The following is a 19,809-nucleotide window of genomic DNA, read 5'->3' as shown; positions in this document are numbered from 1 at the left end:
TTTGAATTTATGAAGATGAGTTTTCCTGATACCAAACCCAGCACTCTATCTACTGTGTCACCTAGCAGCTCATTTGAAGAGCTAGTTAGGTAAGAAATTGATAAATGTTTGTATTGCTTCCCCGTGGAAGAGAGATTTTAATTATATTTTTCAAATTTGATGCATTTTGGTTTAACAGATCAAAAGAAGTCAATAGTCAGAAATTGTTAGAAAGAATAGAATGTAAAAAGTTAGACCATGACCCAATATTTTTATTTCTTTGAAAATCTGGAAGCTAGAATATTTATATTTATCTGTCTATCCAGCTATCTATCCATCTCTTTGCATATTCATCTATCCATTAATCTCTCCCTTTATCCATCTTTATCTATCATCTATCTATTTATCTCTATTCTTTTATCCACGTACCTATCTCTCTTTATCCATCTATTCATTTATTCAGTCTATCTACCCATCTATATATTCATTCATTTTACACTTCAAGAAACTGAGATCCAAATAGATTAATGGTTTACATAGGGTCATTTAGTTAGGAAGGGCCTGAAGCATGATGAAACAAGGCCTTTCTGACTCCAGATTCACAAACCTAGCCATTGTATTCTATACATTGTACTCTGCTGCTAATTTTGCAGTTGAATATCTAAATTATGCCTTAAGATGTTTTCTTCATATTATAGGGCCACATAAGAGAAAACATCAATACTTGAGGAAGGCATGGTACCCAAAATTAGGGAGCTGACAAAGCAGATATTTCAGGGGTGATTATTTGTATACCTGAAAGATTTTGCAGCTTTAAGCAATTTTTCTATAAATAGGAGCATCCCTTATGAATTTCAGCATTTATAGACCCATTTATTACTTGACAGAAAGAATAGGGACAGAATATCTGTTTGTAGAATGAGCCACTGCTGACTGCTGATGACTCAGAAATTAAAGACCAATCATGTCCAACATTATCAGGTAATGAAGAAATGAAATTAGAGTCACAAAAACCTTTTTCTTGCATTTGTCAGAAATCAATAAAAAATTGTTGCTAATACCTTCTTAAAAAGAATAAAGTATTTTGCCATGTGATCTCTTTGGAAAACAGAACTCTCAGATAAGAAAAATCTCTACAGCAATGCAAATCAGTACCTTCTCAGAAACTTGCCAGTTTATAGAATTGGGGTATAAACCTAGTAATGGAATCTTAGGGCCAAAGGGTATGGATAATTTGGTCACTTTATTTAATTAATTCCAAATAGCTTTCCAGAATAGTTATACTGATTGACAGCTCCGCCAACAACGTACTGGTATGCTTATCTTCCCACAACTCCATTGATGTTGATTCTATCCACCTTTTGTCATTTTTGCCAATTTGCAGAGTGTGAAGCAGGCTTGTTTTGATTTTCATTTCTCTTATTATTTTGTTTTATTCTTGGTCCTTCTAGCACTTTCTCTAAGGACCTGTTTCTAGAGCCTGGACTTAGAAATATGATGGAATTAGCGGAGAGTTTTGTGTAATATGATGATGACAGGGCATTTCTTTCAGTTCAATTAATTCTTCATGTAGTAAGTGTTTAGTGAACCCAGTCCAGTGCTAGGGAAATAGAGGAGTGGCAGAGAAACAGGAGACATGCTCGCTGATTTCAGATAGCTTAACATTTCTTTGAGAATCAAGATATATATCCATTATACAGATAGACAAGAACATTTGATTAAATTCTATAGGGAAAAATGCAATTGAATAGTAATCCAGAGAAGGCAAAGATCAGTATAAGCTAGAACAGTTGGGAAAAAAAAAACTTTATGGAGTTTAAGTTGAGTTTTTGAAGAACAGCTAAGAGATAATTAAGTTGAGAGGAGGGAGAAATTATTCCAGTAGTAGGAGCTTCGAGATGGAGAGATACCTTTTGTCTTTGGGGATAGTTAAGAAATTAGTCTTTTAGAGTAGAGGCCTTCTATTGCAGAACTGTAGGATAGATAAGTAGGATAAAGTGAGATTATAGACTTGGTATGTCATCTTGGAGAGTTAAAATTTAATTCTGAAAGTTTTGGGTAGGAGATTAACTAGATCAGAATTGTTCGTTAGAACAATTCATTGGTAACTTTGTGCAGAATAGATCCTGACACAGAGTAGGGGAATGGGATAGGGTAGGACAGAAGAGATAAAAGATAGAAGAGACTATTAATGTTAATACAAGTAATGTGTTATTGTCGCTAATATTATAATGATTAATAATAACAAAAAATAACACAAGCAACAGTAATATAAGCACAAAGGGCAATATCAGTGGGAATAAAATCACTTACAGTTATCCTTTGGTTCACATCATGATCTTCCCCATCATTGTTTCAGTATATTGCAAGTTGGCATAAGGAATTTTTTGGGACAAGATGACATAAGAAAAAGTTTAGAAACTCATAAATGCATAAAATATATGTATAATATCAATATATTTTATCTTTTAATACCATAATACTTCCAACTAATATATTCTCTGATATGAAGGGAAGGCCATTTTTTCCCCTTTTTTTCTTTAATTAAAGCTTTTTATTCACAAAGCATATTCATGGATCATTTTCCCAACATTAACCCCTGCCTAACCTCCTGCTGCACATTTTCCCCTTCTTACCCCCATCCCCTCTCCTACCTGACAGGCAGGACAATATATGTCAGATATGCTGAAATACATGCCAAATCCAATATGTATATACATATTCACACAGCCATTCAGTTGCACAAGAAAAATCAGATCAAGAAGGAAGAAAAGTAAAAACTGAGAAAAAAGAAACAAAATGCAAGCAAATAACAGAGAGAGTGAGAATGCTATGCAGTGTTCTACCCTCTGTTCCCATGGTTCTCTCTCTGGGTATAGATAGTTCTCTTCATCACCACACAAGTGGAACTGATCCAAATCATCTCAATGTTAAAGAGAACCACGTCTATCAGAATTGATCATCACATAACTTTGTTGTTGGAAGACCAAAATTTTAAATTTGATTTTCCAGATTTTTAGGGCATTGTGCCCCTAATCCCCCCTCTCCCATCAATGTGGAAAGAAAAACCATAGAACATTTTTAAGGAAGAATGACTGAATATGAGACTGAAGGAGAGAATGCAGTTCAAATCACCCCAAGATTTGTAAAATCTGACTGACAGGAACAATAGAAGAGCTATTAGCAGAAGGGGAATAAAGGAATGAGTTTAAGGTGAGGAAGATGAAGACTTCATTTTGGGAAATACTAACTTTGAAGTACAACCAAGTACGTGGATATTCCCAAGGTAGAATGGGCAGGACAAAGTTGAAGTCTAGAGATTTAGATTTGGGAATGATCAGCATAAAGGTGACAACTGCAACCGTAAGAATTGATGAGCTTTCCAAAGGAACAGAATGTGGGGAGAGAATAGAACCTGAGACTCCCACAGTTAAAAGAGTGAGAGGGATTCAACAAAGTAGACAGGAAATAGATAAATCAAATGTCATGGTGACAAATAGCGGAACATTCTGTGGCCACCAAACTATAGAAAGCTATCACTGTGCTCTGTCATCTTTAGTCCTGGAGGAGAGGAGTTGCAGAGAAACAGCCATAGACATCCAGTAGCCTAGAGGTGGGGGTAAATTGGCATTTGCAACAGCTATCTGGCTTTTCTCAGGGAAAACATCTATTTTAAGCTAGATTGTCCAAAAAAGGTCAGCTTTGGTACTGAGAAATATTTAAAAAAATCTATTTTCATTAAAGTATTAATCATAATAGCAAGCCTGTAGTATATTAATGTTTTCTTCCTTTTTTTTTTTTTCTTTTCTGGGCATTTCTTGATGAAGGGATCATCTAGAAGCTGTAGGTCACACATGTATTCTGAAAGACACCCTTGGCTTTGAAAGCTCCTCGGCAGTAACCAGCTTAATTGTCACTGAGAAATGTGAGGCAGCCCTTGCCCTTCATCTGTATAAAGGAGGCAGATTTTTGCAAGGTAACCACTTTCTGTTTAATAGAATCTTGAGAGACCAATAGCAGCCATGCATACCTGGTGACAAATGAAGCATTAGCATTAAATATGCATCCAAATGGAATTATCCCATTTATCCACATCCACAAGTGGAGGTAGAGGGACTACATCTTTGTAATAAATATGTTTTTTATTGTTTGTTTTTTACCTTGGGGCAAAAGATCCAGGAGGGAGGGAAAATAGGTGTCTAATAAATAATAGGTTCAAAGTTAATGCCAAAATGCACAAATCTACAAATTTATAGAACTTATTATTAGTTTAAACCCCAAACATAGATGAATATCCAAATAAACATTCAAAATAATAGAGGAATTGCAATGCATTTGGAGTTTTCTTGGCAAAGATGATGGAGTAGGTTGCCGTTTCCTTCTGCAGTGTGTCCCCATTTTACAGATGAAGAACTGAGGCAAATAGGGCCTAAGTGACTTGACTAGGATTTCAGAACTAAATCTCTGAAGCCAGTTTTTTTTTTTCAATTATAGTATTTATTTTTCCAAATATAGTTTTAAAATTATAAGATAGTTTTCAACATTCATCTTTGCAAAACTTTGTGTTCCAAATTTTTCTCCCTCTCTCCTTCCCCCTTCCCAAGACAGCAAGCAATCTGATATAGGTTAAACATTTGCATTCTTGTAAATATATTTCTACCTCTGTCATGGAAGAAAAATCAGGGCAAAAGTGAAAAAAAAAAAAAACATGAGAAAGGGAAAAAAAAAACCCAAGTAAATAACAACAATAACAAAAAGGTGAAAATTCTATGCTTTGATCTACATTCAGTTTCTATAGTTCTCTCTCTGGAGGCACTTTCCATCCCAAGTTATTGGCCCGAATCATCTCACTGTTGAAAAGACCTACATCTATTATAGTTTTGATCATCCTATAATCTTCTTGTTTCTGTGTATAATGTTCTCTTGGTTCTGAAGCTCAGTTCACTTAGCCTCAGCTCATGTAAGTCTCTCCAGGTTTCTCTGAAATCATCCTGCTGATCATTTCTTATAGAACAATAATATTACCTAATATTCATATATGCTAACTTATTCAGCCATTCTCCAACTGATGGGCATCCACTCAGTTTCCAGTTTCTTGCCAATACAAAAAGGGCTGCCACAAACATTTATGCATATGTGAGTCCTTTTCCCTCTTTTATGATCTCTTTGGGATACAAGCCCAATAGAAACACTGCTGGATAAAAGGGAAAGCAGTTTTATAGCCCTTTGGGCATAGTTCTAAGGCCAGTTTTGAATTCAAATCTTCCACCTCCAGGCTTAGTGCACTTGTTCCCTTCTTTTCTCTTCCGATATACCTTCTCTCATGTCAGCCCTGATGTCATTGATTTTGTGTAAATGAAGAGAATAACAAAAGTAGCTCCTCTTGATAAAACACTTTATAATTTACAAAGCATTTTCCTTGCAGATACCCAATGAAGTAGCACCACTCCAATTTTATAGAACAGGAAGTAGGCCTAGGGAGGTGATATCTGATTTCAAGGCTAGTCTAAATCCAAATCCCTCAGTCTTTTCTCAAAGTGGCCAACATAAAACCTAACCTTGTTTCTTACTCTTCCAGAAATGCTTTCAATAGAATGTTATTGGAATAGGTGTCTATCAAATTCAATGGTTAAAGCAAGTGAGATAACCTTTGAAACCAGGAGCAAATTATTTCCCATCTCTGAGATCCATATGTAAAATTTGGGGATTTGACCTGGAGTTCTGTAAAGTACCTTTTGGCTTGAAATGCTTGATCCTGTGCTTTTATAAGAAGTCACTAATTGGAAAATCTAGTGAGAGCTGTTGGTACATGTGTCCATCAGCCCTATTTGCCTTTTATCCACTTCAATCTTTTTCTCTTTGATGGATTTTAAAAAATAAATATATTTTTGCTGACAGTGGACTGGGTGGGACATAGACTAATGGAAAGAATTGGAGTGAAAAAAATTGAATTTAGTTACTGATTCCAATGCTTTAATTGCCATGTAAGGCTGGGCAAATCATTTCCCCTTTTTAAAGTTTTTTTTTTTTCCCTCTTATCTATAAAATGATGATGTCAGTCTTTACAGTACCTGAAGGGCCTTTTGTGAAAAGAACATTTTGTAAGTTTTAAAGTCCAATATAAATGGACCATTATTTTTATTTTGTATGACCTTTATTTTGTGGATGAAACTAGGGTTCAAAGTGAGAGTAGATGACTTTCCCAGTCACATGACTAGTGATAAAACAGGACACCCATAATCAATCTTTTATGTTTTTTTTACACTGCCTCACATTTAATAGCAAAACACTAGAGATCCTGTGTGTGTGTGTGTGTGTGTGTGCGTGCATGCACACGTGTGCATGTGTGCTCATGCACTCTCAGTAGTGGCAGAATCAGGACTTGAACCCAGATCTCTTGGTTCACATAATAATGTTTTTTCCACTGGACCATGCCCTGACAAATTCATAGATAGTTGTGAGTCCATTGATCAACAAGCATTTATTACATACCTACTATATGCCAGTCTAGATTCTGAGGATACTTATCCAACCCTAATTTCTCTCCTCATTTCTGATCTTGCATCTCCAACTACCTTTCACACTTCCGTGTGTCTAATAAATTGACATCTTATATTTAACATATTCAAAAGTGAATTTATTATCTTCTTCTCCCGCTCCCTCTAGCCTTCTGAACTTCTCTATTACTATTAAAGGCACAACTCTCTTCCCAGTGCTTAAGGCTTTCAACCCAGGGATCATCCTCCACTCCTCATTCCCTCCCACACCATCCCCAACCCCATGCTATCAGTTGCCAAATTCATAAACTATTTACTACTTTCATACCATCTCTCATGTACACCCTTCTCTCCTGATACCTGACCACCCTGGTTCAAGCTCATGTTTGCTGTGTTGCAGTAGTCTGCTGTGTAGCCTACATGCCCCAAGTCTTTCCCCACTTCAGTGCAAACAAAACTATTTCTTCCATGTATGTAATTCTTAGCAAATTGTCCACCCATTAGAATGTAAGGAGGGAAGGAGGTGAGATCCTGTTTTTGTCTCTTTTTTTTTTCTGGCACATAGTAAGCATTTAATAGATGCTTATGGATGATGATGATATGGAGGTGAAGATAGAATGCTTACCAGGCAAAGATAGAATTGTAAGGGAAATGGAATACCATGTGTGAGGAACAGCAAGAAGACATGTTTGACTGAACTATTGAAAGTGTGCAGGGGTAGAATATATAAAGCTGGGAACCTAGATGGGAGCAGTTGCGAAGGCCATTAAAGGCCACCCAGGAGTTTGTATTTGATCCTGCAGCTCATAAAAGTCACTGGAGTTTACTGAGTAAGTGAGTATATGACAGTTGGACTGGAGCGAGAAGAGATTTGAGGTAGAGATCCAGCTAGCAGGCTACTGCGGTACCCCAGCCAAAAGTTGGTCAAAATCTGAATTAAAAGGAAAAATAAAATATGGGAATTTGTAGTTTTTAATATGCAAATATATTCCTAGATACAAATTCAAACATTTAAAAACAAAAGAAATATAAAAAGCCTGGAGTAGAAAAAAAGGCAGCTTTGACTATGTAGGTACATTTACCTGCTCCCCTTTCTACCCCCTTTAGCCCCTTCATATAGAAGCCTGGGTCTCTAATATATATTCATATGCACATTCACTTGTACACCCACATATCTTTGGTGTGGCAGGAACCAAGCAGAGGGACTTCTTTACAAGTAATTTCTTATTCCTCTTGCTTATTTTAAATTTTAAAATAGAGATAGTACCATAAAATCATAGATTTTGAGCTGGGTGGAAGAGCTCGTATAGACAGTCCAAAACTTTCATTCTAAAGATGAATTACCTCAGGCTTGGGGAAGATAGGTAGTAAATGACAAAGTTGGGTTTTGAATCCAGGTTCTCTAAATTGAAAACCAGTTCTTTTCCCATCATACTATACTATAGTAGTTACAGAGTTGTCCAGGATAACTTTTGATCCATTTTTAAAAATACTAACAGTCCAATTAAATACATGGTTTCAAATTTTGGGATATAGATAGCCCTCCTACCCTCAGATTTATATACCCAAAGAAAAGTATTTAGGACTTAGCTTGTGTCTTAAAGCTCCAGTAAGCAATAAAACAGTGTTGAATTGAACATTATTAATAAGGGCTTTCACTGTGACATCCAGTTTTTTAGAATAATATGTAATATAGTTTTAATATGTACAGGCAGGCCCCATTCTGGCCATTGAATGTGTTACAAAACTTCCTTTGTATGTTGGTTATTTAGAACTCAGGATGCTTTTTTCCTCTACAGATATTGTGTTATATATGCATGTTGATGTATTCACAACCGTGCAGTAAGCATGGTACAGCATAGATGGGGAAATGCATTCAATGTTTCAAGAAGGTAGCCTTCTTTCTGAAGTCTTCCCTGACCTTCATTCAATCCTACAGGTGGTTTGATAATTCCCACCCTCAAATTAATTTGCATAATCCTTATCTCTCTATTTTTAATATCTTCCACTTCCACTTAGGATGTGAATTTTTTGCTTTTTTCTCATTATCCCCAAAGCTGCTCTTATACATAGTATATAACCACTCGTGGTTGGATGTAAAGAATGTTCTACTTCATACATATTATGAGTTAAATAGTTTAGTTTGGGCTAGCTTAGAAATCTAACATTTATTTGTAACAATATTTAAATGACAAGTTGCATTTTAAAGTTCTTGTTAGCGATAGCAAGTATTTCCCCTATTAGCATTTTTTGGAGAACCTTTGAGAAACATTGGATAGGACCCAGGAGCAAATTGTTCTGGTTGATAATAATCTGTCATATTCTATTAGCCCTTTACATTCAAAAGATAATTCCTCTAATTTAAACACACATACTCACATATCAAATTAAACAAGAAAAAAAATAGAATGCATTAAAGGATCCTTGTAGCCTCATGGCTTTGACTGGATTTTGACTAAAAAGGCCTTATAAAATCATATTGGTATGATATTTGTGTAGACCTCATAAGCCTTTGTCATTGTTTAGGTTTTGATAATTTAGCATGAGTGTAAATAGTGGCCAGAACTCTCAGGGTCTTCCCGGATTGATATTTTTTTGATGGCAAATTAAACCATTATCTATTTCAACTTTTACCCAGCCTTCAATCATTGAATCAGTGAATGGCCTCAGACAAAGTGAATCCTGGGAAAGTCCTTAATTTAGAAAGGCTAAGCTCTCCCCACTGTGTGGCCAGTCATCTTTACCTGTATCTTGCCAATGGATTTTGATAACTTTGGAGGAGAGAATGAAGCTAATGCTTTTGAATAGCACTGTCTGAAGTATTCTATCCAGTTCACCTACAAGTCAAGACATCACCCTCAGGATGCCTTTAATCTTTTTTGAGGATGAAGGACAAAAAACAACTTGTGGCCTTTAAGAGGAAAGAGTTAAAGTCAAGCCTTCCTGGATCAGTTCTTTGATTCAGACTTCTCAATAGTAGTAGTACCTTTTTTAGCTAAGAAAGAAAAGGGCTTTAAATGATTTAGTGAGCAATTCCTATATTACTTGAGAAGCATCATTTTAAAATATTTTTGCTTTTTGGGGGTCAGTTTACTATTTAAAATTACTATTACTTTTCAGGTCAAAGAATTCCTTTCGGAATCATTTTTGGAGGAACAGATATAAATGAAGATATTAACCATGAAGAAAAGAGTCAGGTGATGGGGACTATTCTAGAAGAAGCCAGGTAAATTTTAGAAAATTAGTTGCTTGTGGTGAAGAGAGTGCTGGGCTTAGTTCAGAGAGATGAGTTCAAATTTTCCTTTTGATACTTAATTAGTTCTCTTACACTGGCTTAATTAGTTTTTCTTTATATCTCTGTCTCCGCATCTTAAAAAAAGGAGTCATAGTAACTATAATATGTGCAACAGTATTATTATAAAGATCAAATTAGATAATTTGCCTAAAGTACTTCACTGACCTAGAAATATCTTGCACCTGATAGGAGCTTCATTGTTTGTTAAATTCTATCAGGCTGTAGTAACACAAACAATTCAGGCTTAGTTACTTTTCTTTTCTTATCTCTGTTTCCTCATCTTAAAAAAAGGAGTCATAGTAACTATAATATGTGCAACAGTATTATTATAAAGATCAAATTAGACAATTTGCCTAAAGTACTTCATAGACCTAGAAATATCTTGCACATGATAATCGGAGTTTAATAAATTGTTAAATTATATTAGGCTGTATTAACACAAACAATGCAGCTTGAATGAATTTATTAAAATAAAAGTTATTCAAACAACTGCATTTAATTGCATTGACTAGATGCCTTATAACTCATTAGACTTCCCTTCAACTATTTCTTTTGGCATTTTAAAGAAATAGGACATGAGCAGCTTGCTTTTTGGGAATATTTCTTTTTTTCCTTTTTTTTTTTTAATAATAGCTTTTTTATTTTTCAAAATACATGCAAAGATAGTTTTCAACATTCACCTTTGCAAAACCTTGTGTTCCAATTTTTTTTTTCTCTCCCTGCCTTCTCCTCTAGCCAGCAGCTAATCTAATACCGGTTAAACATGTACAATTTTTCTAAACTTATTTCCACATTTGTCATGCTGAACAAGAAAAATTAGATCAAAAATGAATAAAAGAGAGAAAAAAATAAGCAAGCAAACAACAATAACAAAAAAGGTGAAGGTGTTATGTTGTGATCCATATTCAATCCCCATAGTTCTCTCTCTGGATACAGATGGCTCTCTCCTCCACAAGTCTATTGGAATTGCCCCAAATCATCTCATTGTTGAAAAAAAGCCAAGTTTATCACAGCTGATTATCACATAATTTTGTTGTTCCCATGTACAATGTTCTCTTGAGTCTACTCCACTTAGCATCAGTTCATGTAAGTTTCTCCAGGCTTTTCTGAAATCACCCTGCTAATCATTTTTTATAGAACAATAATATTCCATCACATTAATATATCATAATTTATTCAGCCATTCTCTAATTGATGGGCATCCACTCAATTTCTAGTTCCTTGCCGTTATAAAAAGGGCTGCTACAAATATTTTTGCACATGTGGGTTCCTTTCTTATGATCTCTTTGGGATGCAGGCTCAGTAGAGACATTGCTGGATCAAAGGGTATGCACCGTTTGATAGCCCTTTGGGCATAATTCTAAATTGCTCTTCAAAATGTTCTCCAGATCATTTGCAACTCCACCAATAATATATATTAATGCTAGGAATACTTTTTTTTTTTTTTGCTTAGGCAATTGGGGTTAAGTGACTTGCCCAGGGTTACACAGCTAGGAAGTATTAAGTGTCTGAGATTAAATTTGAACTCGGATCCTCCTGACTTCAGGGCTGATGCAGAGATCCACTGCGCCACCTAGCTGCCCTAGGAATAATTCTTTACTTAGAAATTCTTTACTTAGAAATGCTACCTTTACCATCAAAAATTATTCATCGAACTCAAATAGAAAGTATTTATTCTTACTACTCTTTAGATCATAGAGATCTCTGCCCTTTGGGAAGAGGGAATGGTTACACTAGAATCCTCTATTTTATTTATATTATTCATCACATATCATTCCAAATCCACATCATTTCTCTGATTCCCATACATCTCGATCTCTGGGCTTCTAATCATTTTAAACAGGACTTGGCAGCTCTATGTCCAGACTTTGGTTTGAGCCCCCTTCCCCACCTGTCACCGGCTCACCTCTCTTAACAAATACAGATACAGGAGTGAGAAATGTGAGGGCTAAAAAGGACCTATGGCAAGATGTGGGACCTGACAGAAATGGGGATTTATCCTGATCTTCAAATAATTCACTTTGAATTTGAAGTGCTTAAAACATGTAAGTTCCTATTTAGTATCTTATACAAAAAGAGAAAAAAAAGATTTAGGATCATAGATTTAGAGTCGATGGGACTTTAGTCTTGTAAATCTAGTTTAGCCTTCTAATTTTACTCATAAAGAAATTAAATGACTTTTTCAGAGTCATAGGACAGTAAGTCACTGAGCAAAGATTTGAATCTGGGAATTCCTTCCATGTTCAGTGTTGTCTTCCTGGGTTATGACAGATGTCAATCTTGTCCCCTAAAACTAATGTTATTAAATGTGCTGCTGGCTTTAAATTAACTAATACCTTGGAAAATTTTTGAAGGAATTAGCTAAAAAAGGAGTCTTTTAAAAATGTTTGCAAGGCTATTTTGCAAATCTGTAGGCATTAGAGGTATTTTAGGATAATTAATTTACAAATTGAAAGATACTTTATTATCATAGTTTTGCTCTTATACTTGAAAGTAATTAGTTTGATATCATTCATAATGTATTATTTCATAGAGAAAAAGTCATTCTGTTCCCCAGAAGCAGTATTGAATGAATTCCTCCTGTAGTATTATCACTAGTATTATTCATTGCATATTTATTAAAGCAAACATTGATTTTTCTCCTGTATTGATTGTAGACTAGTGTGTAGGAACATTGCCTGAATCATAGATTACTTGTCGAGCACAATATACCACAAAATTCTATAAAAACAAAATATTGAACTGTGTCTAGCTTTATAATGAGTGCTCTATTTTTAATCAAATTCCCTTAAATGGTAGCTCTTTTCCTATAGGGTGTATTTTCTCTTTTTGTAGCATTTAGTGAACTTTAGAATATATGATTTTCTACTTGTTTAGGTGAAGTATTGTGAGCATAATGGCAAGAACTGGACAGTGGAGAGACTTCAGTGAAGATAGCAGAAAGAGAGACAAAGATGGAGAATGAGAGAAAGCAACAGAGAATGAGACACACAAAGAGATTTCAGAGACACAAGAGCATCCATTTACTCAAGAGAACAACACAATTAACAACAAAAATGCCCCAAAGAAACAAATTTGTTATAAATTATCAAAGAAATGTATATCTCATTAAACAAATCTTTATTTTCTTCCTTTCCCACCCCCAAAGAAAATGACATGGGGAAAAAAAAATTTTAAAGGAAGAGCAGCAGAGGAAAAATTATCAGAATAAAGACATATTCTCCTTTATTTTTTGGCACTATGTAGTATTACCACCTAGGAAAGAGCATTGGATTAGGAGTCAGAAGTCAAAGGTTAGAATCCAGTTTATTACTTATTCTCTAGTCTTCCCCCTCTAATCTTGGATGACTTCATTTTGGGGGGTATAATTGCATAGGACTCCTTCCTACCCTAAAATGCTAGGATTATTAGGATGCTTTTACAATGAGTCCCAAATAATGTAAGAAATGATATGCTCAAATGGGGCCTATATATATATAATTTAAAGCTTTTTCTTTTCAAAACATATGCATGGATAATTATTTGACATTAATCCTTGCAAAACCTTGTGTTCCAGCTTTTCTCCTCTTCTCCCACCCCCTCCTCTAGATGGCAAGTAGTCCAATATATGTTAAATCCAATATATGCATACATATTTATACAATTATCTTGCTGCACAAGAAAAATTAAATCAAACCAGAAAAAAAAAATTGAGAAAGAAAATAAAATGCAAGCAAACAACAACAGAAAGAGTAAAAATGCTATGTTGTGAACCACACTCAGTTCCCACAGTCCTTTCTCTGGATGTAGATGGCTCTCTCCATCACAAGATCATTGGAACTGGATCTGAATCATGTCATTGGTGAAGAAAGATGGGCCCCATATGTTTAAGGAAAAATCTAAATCAACAAAATTTTTGAGATGCCAGAATTCAACATCATGGAAAATAGTGTATAGAATTTGTAAGTATCAATGAATGTCACTAAAAGCAGACTTAATATAGTCAAAGATTAATTTGCAGGCAATACTATTGAAAATTAAAAAAAAAACAAATTAGGTAGAAATGATCAGGAAGCAACTGTAATGACAGGTACATATTTGGTGAAGAACCCTCAGACTTAGTAAGAGTATCTGAAATTGCTGAAGGAGGGAAAAAAACTGATAGATACATTTTTTCAAAGTTATCAAAAAGGCAGCAATGTTCCATGGATAAAAAGAATCCACTGAATCCTATGAATGTTTGTTTATGAACAGGAAAAACTCAACATTCAACTAACTCAGACTTATTGGGAGTTTTCAGGACTAAAATCCAGCACTCTCTCTTCCTTTCCCAAAAATGTCTTTCAAGTTCTAAGAAAGAAGACACTTATCAAAAACATCAATCAGGAGTCAAGGTTTTTGCTTTACTTTCTTGAGTTTTTCCTTCAGTAACTAGAAATGACAGAAGAAATTGGGCTGTGACTATACTACATACCAAACATAAGTCTTGATTCTAGACTTAATTTTGCATCAAATCTAAGAATTCATTTTGAATATAAAAATCAAGACTTTTAAAATCATGAAAGTAACAAAAAAATTAAGTATAGTTCAGTTAGCTATAAAAACACCATGAGTCAAGTACTTTAGAACATGAATATTTGTATTTTTCAATTGTGATTGCCTAGATGTTATAGAATATAAATATATAGATGCTATATAATGTTATATAGTTTTATGTATGGTAACAGAATATATATATATATATATATATATATATATATATATATACCTTTTTGGTGTGTGTGTGTATACACACACACACACACACACACATAATACATAGATAAAATTGATCACAGTTTTATATATAGTTATATGTATATATATAGCTATAGTTATATATAGTTATGTTATTGTTAGGTAAATCACTGAATCATAAATACCATTGGTTAAAACTTCTAAATTAGGGAGGGGTCAAATTTTAAAGATGAGAATTATAGAAATATGTGATAGTATTATGGAGATACTTAGTTTAGAATGTTTTAAAAGAGTACAATCCAATGGTCTCAGGGAAGATAAATACCCAGCATATTATTGAAAGAGAGAAGTAGTTGAAAATGACTTCTAGCTCCAGAAAATATGAAATTCTCTGGAAGATAGCAAAGTCAAAATCAAACCAGAAAGTACTGAGAGATAAACAAGAGAATCTTGAAAAGCACAAATAAAAATGAATGCATATCAGTTTTAAATACACTTGAAGCAAATAATTTAGAAGTTACATTATAAAGGAAATACAATTTTGCAAAAAAGAAATAGAAAATTAATTTTTAGTACCTCTCTCAGAATATGGCTCAGGAAAAAAAAAATCATTGATGAGAGTATTGAACAAGCTAGATTTGTTTGAACCACTAAGTAAATAGTGGGAAAAAGAGAATGTACATTTTTGTTCCAGTATACAATTATGTGTCTTGTTCTTTGCCATAGCTAAGTTCTAGTTAAATTTATAAAGGCAGAAATTTTAAATGCTTTATTTACAGCCAAAGGTGTTGTTATCATTAAGAGACCTATTTACCTGTTGAGATCCTGTGATTTTCTCAGGTGGAGAAACTCCTTCCACCAAGGCAGATCCAAATCCACCTGTAACTTTTTGCCTTAGGGAAGTGGGGAGGCAGAGGGGAATTTGCCCTTGTTTATTTACTTAGAGGCCAGTTTTGAACTAAGGCTTTTTGGACTGCCAGAGAGCTCTTATCTACTTTGCTGTCCTAATCATTCACAACAGTGACTAACTGAAATCAGATATTTGATCATTAAAACACATAAACACTCTATAAATACAACTTTAAACCAATTTTGACATTCAGAAAGAAAGAAACAATTAGGGATATATCTTCTGTAAATGGCCAGATGAAGTTAATATTATAAAAATGCCAATGCTTTTCAATTGACATATAGAGTCAAAGCAATATCAATGGCTTACTTTATAGTATGGCAAGAATAAATGAAGGGGAGCTTTGGGATAAAAAAGGATTTCGGAAGAAGAAATTATTTAAACAGATCTGAAAGCAGGCACCTTTGAGACTTTGATCAGAGATTTGACCCCTCTTTCTCATTCACCTCCATTCGACAAATGTTATCGATTAGCTTTCCTCTGTGAGATGTTAGGAGATCAAAGACAAAAATAAAAAATAAAACTGGCCTTGTTCTCAGGAGCTTGCATGTTGCTTTAAGGTGAGCTCCACCAGAGCAAGCCTTCTAGGGCCTGCCCCCCACCCATGTAGGCCTTCTAGGGTCCAGTTCTTATCCTTACTTTTCCACAAATCTGTCCCAAGATCTATGCAATACAATAGGAACTGTCTGCTGGGTTTTTATTTCCTATTTGCCAGGGCCACTTTTTGGGCTGTCAATCTGAGAAGAAGCCATCATATTATTCAAATATGATAATGAAATCTATCTGGTACTGAATAAAAAATAGAAAAGCAGACCAAAGGAGCAGAATGAGCAGGCTGAAATTGAACCAAATGTATATTAATGTTCTTTTAACCTAAGAAGACATGGAAAGCCTTATACAAAGTGATAGTGTGAGACAGAATTAGAACACTGTATCCATTATTACCATGTAAAAAAAATAATAGCAATATCAACATGCTAGTATAGAAATAGGAAAGAAAATAGGAGATCCTGTACAAAAAAGGTAATATGTTAAAAAATTATACATTTACTTTGCAAATGAAATGGTTTGTGTTTCTGGTCAATTTGTGATTATATTTAATTGCATTTATTATTGAGGATATTACAAAGTTTAGAATAAAAACAATTCAATAATGATATGAAACTCATGAAAAAGATTTTATAAGGATTGTATCTAAACCCCCTGAAATATATACCTTTAAATCACTATAACCTATTGATCCTTAATCTGTGGAAGTGGGCCTTATTTCCTCCTTTCCTCCTCAGTCTTATTTTATGACATTTTCCTAGGTCCTGGATCAGAATTTTACTTGAAGAAAGGCAGGAAAAATAATAGGCATTTGCATTCTTTGGTGACTTTTTTTTCTCTCTAGCAAACTCTTTTTGAAGGGGCTTGATGGGGAAAAAATTGAACCTCATAGTAAGTATTTTAGTCAGCTTCTTGCTTTGTCTTGCATGTTTTACACTAAAAGCTCTTTCATAGTCGTTTGGAAAAGTTTTCATAGTAATTGTCACTACAATTTTTGTCCCTTTTCTTAGATTTGCAGTGGCTTTTACGGAATCAATGAAGGAAATGGCACTAACTAAGTGGGTATGTTTTAATGTTTTATCATTAATTATATATAGTTGTACAAGTGGAATCTTGGGCAAGAGAGAAAATAAATATATTGGAAAGATATCCCATTTGTACATGGAGATGTCACCTCACAACTTCTGATTGTAAACAACCAATATAGTGAATTTTGTTTTTCATTTATTAATGTTCTTCTTTTAGGTAGCTGTTTTGAACCTTTATGGACTTTTTTCACTGGCAAAAATAACTTAACCAACCATTTAAGGCAAATACTAATTTTTTCTCCCCTCCTTTGTGCTTGACTGACTGCAGGCCCATATTATAAATTCCTAGTAAAGTAAAGATCATTGACTTCATATCTACTGACAGCAGCAGACTTTTGGAGAGTACATGTCCTTTTCCAAAGTCAGGCCATTTAAACTGATAGAATTCTGTTAAGGGAAAAAAAAAAGAAGAAAATAGGGGGGCAGCTAGATGGTATAGCGGATAGAGTACTTGCCCTAGAGTCAGAAAGACCTGAGTTCATATCTGGCCTTAAACACTTAACACTTACTAACTATGTGACCCTGGACAAGTCACTTAACTCCAGTTGTCTTGCCAAAAATAAAGAGGAAAGAAAGAAAATAGAATTAAGTTGAAGAAGTGATTGCACTGCAAGTTAAATCTCATGTAGATTCTGGGATTCAATATTTCAGAATTGGGAGGCTCTCGGAATATATTAGTCCAAAACACACTTTAAAAGTAGTTTCCACTGTTAACAAATGGATATCCAACCTCTGTTAGAACAGTTGTCTCATGAAGGGAAAATTCCTTCATTAATTCTTAAGGCAGTCCAGGCCACTTTAGGACAGCTGTAAATGTTAGGAAGTTTTTCCTGATGGTCAGACTTCCATTTACCTTCTGGTGACTTCCACATGTGTCTTCCTAGATCTTTGTAGGTACATTCTGAGTCCAGACAAAACAAATTGAATCTCTTTTCCACTGCCCCTTTAATATTTGGAGAATGCTTTTCTATCCACTCTGAATCTTTTCTCCAATCTAACCAAGCCAGTTCCTTCAGCTGCCTCCCCATATTCTCCTCCCCTCCTGGACACAAACTTGAGGACTTCATTATGCTGGAAGTCTTTCTTTAAATTCTCCCCACTTAGGTAGCATGTACATTGTTAGTTTTATTCAATATTTTCATTACATTCTTAGTAGTTGTCAATGCATCATTTTTACAAAACCCATTTTCAGTTTCCACTTTTTCCTAATCACGATCAAGAATACAATAGATTTAAAATCAAAGGACAAAACAGATCCCAGAACTGAGTCTTTCCCATCTATATTGTGGACATAGTCCATATATTTGCATTTCTGCAATACCTTGTACATATAGAACTGTTTTTTGATGAAGATGCTGTTTTAGGAGGATTAATTTTGTAGAGTTGTTCAGAATGGATTGAAGGAATGAGAGAATTTTTTTTTTTTTTTTGGCAGCAAGACTAAGTTGGGAAGTAAAAACTCTTGTCTCAGCAAGAGAGACTCAAGGCCACCATGAGAACTGGTGACTGGGTAGGCACAGTTGACAAGATTTGGTTACTCTTTGCACATGAGAAGGTGAGAGAAAGACAGAAGAGGCACTAAACATGAGGTTTTTGAAATTGAGTAACTAAAAAAGCAGTAGTGTAATAGAAATAGAGAAGCTAATAGGAGGAACTGAGTTTTTTCTTTTTTCTTTTTTTTTTTTATGGGGAGAGGTGAAGGATGCTGCTGGTGTGAGGAGGAATAACATATAGAATTAAAAATTTCTCTTTTGTAGTTATTAAATTTATAGTGCAAATAGGACGCTTAGGTGGAAAAATCTCAAGTAGACATTCAGTGAGCTCAGGATAGAGGCCAAAACTAGGGACAGAGCCCAGAAACTGGAATCATTTATACAAAGGTGATAGTTTAATCCGTGAAGGTGCTTACTTTAGAATCTGAATAATGCAGCAACAAAAAGTACATGAAGTCCAACTCCAAAATATAAGGTCCATACTTTTTTTTAAAGATAATTTTTGTAAAGAATCTACTTTTACATTCTTAACAATCACATAGTATTTGAGTAATTACAATTTAGTTCTTAATTGCACTATTGTCTGCTAGAATTTTAATTTTGTAATGCTTATATTAGTGAATGGATTTGGTTTGCTACATAATGGATTAACTAATTTCCTAATTATTACAAAACCACAATAAAAATCAGCTAATTCCAATAAATCCCAGACAAAAGAAATTTATGAATTTTCTTTGGATACACTCCTGATCACTAGGGAGGAAAAGTGTATGTTTTTATATAGATGTGGTTCTCTCTCTAGAGATGTTATTTTATATTTAGTCTTAGAGGGGTAGCTTAAATATAGGTCATAATGGCTTATGTATAGGTTTTTATATAACTACATTTATATATAGACAATTTTTTTTTCTGGTCTTTTCAGTATCTTTTAGATTTGTGTAGACAACATCTCAATGTAAGACTTTTAAAGTATTTAAATTGTGTTTAATGGTAAATTATGAATGCCATGATGTTACATAGTAGATTTTTATTTTTGGATAAATTCTTCATATAATATGATTTTGGCAGAGGTATATATTTCATCATCATTTTTAGCTTGTATAATTTTATATATATTCTCATACATTTCATATAATTCTTATTAAATATTACATATAAGTATAAATGTATGGTTTAAGAAAAAATTAAACTACAAAATTTTAATCCATTAGTATTTCATAAAGCTACAATTGAGAGGGTAGATGCATTTCTGCTGTAGAGAAGTTGTTCCTTATTATAAACA

At 34.1% G+C, this 19,809-nt stretch overlaps 1 protein-coding gene across 1 annotated transcript in view; it reads left to right on the top strand.

Moving 5' to 3' along the window:
* GLT1D1 (glycosyltransferase 1 domain containing 1) overlaps positions 1 to 19,809 on the top strand; it is a 113,690-nt gene that overhangs the window by 17,977 nt on the left and 75,904 nt on the right. The window contains exons 2-4 of the mRNA XM_031948414.1: positions 3,807 to 3,955; positions 9,597 to 9,702; positions 16,957 to 17,008. Coding sequence (XP_031804274.1) covers positions 3,807 to 3,955; positions 9,597 to 9,702; positions 16,957 to 17,008 — 307 coding nt within the window. The remainder of the gene's footprint in view (positions 1 to 3,806; positions 3,956 to 9,596; positions 9,703 to 16,956; positions 17,009 to 19,809) is intronic.

Source organism: Sarcophilus harrisii, chromosome 1, assembly GCF_902635505.1.
Source record: "Sarcophilus harrisii chromosome 1, mSarHar1.11, whole genome shotgun sequence".
Lineage (NCBI taxonomy): Eukaryota > Metazoa > Chordata > Mammalia > Dasyuromorphia > Dasyuridae > Sarcophilus > Sarcophilus harrisii.
The sequence above is the reverse complement of the archived record's forward strand: the minus strand, read 5'-3'. Positions and strand labels throughout refer to the sequence as shown.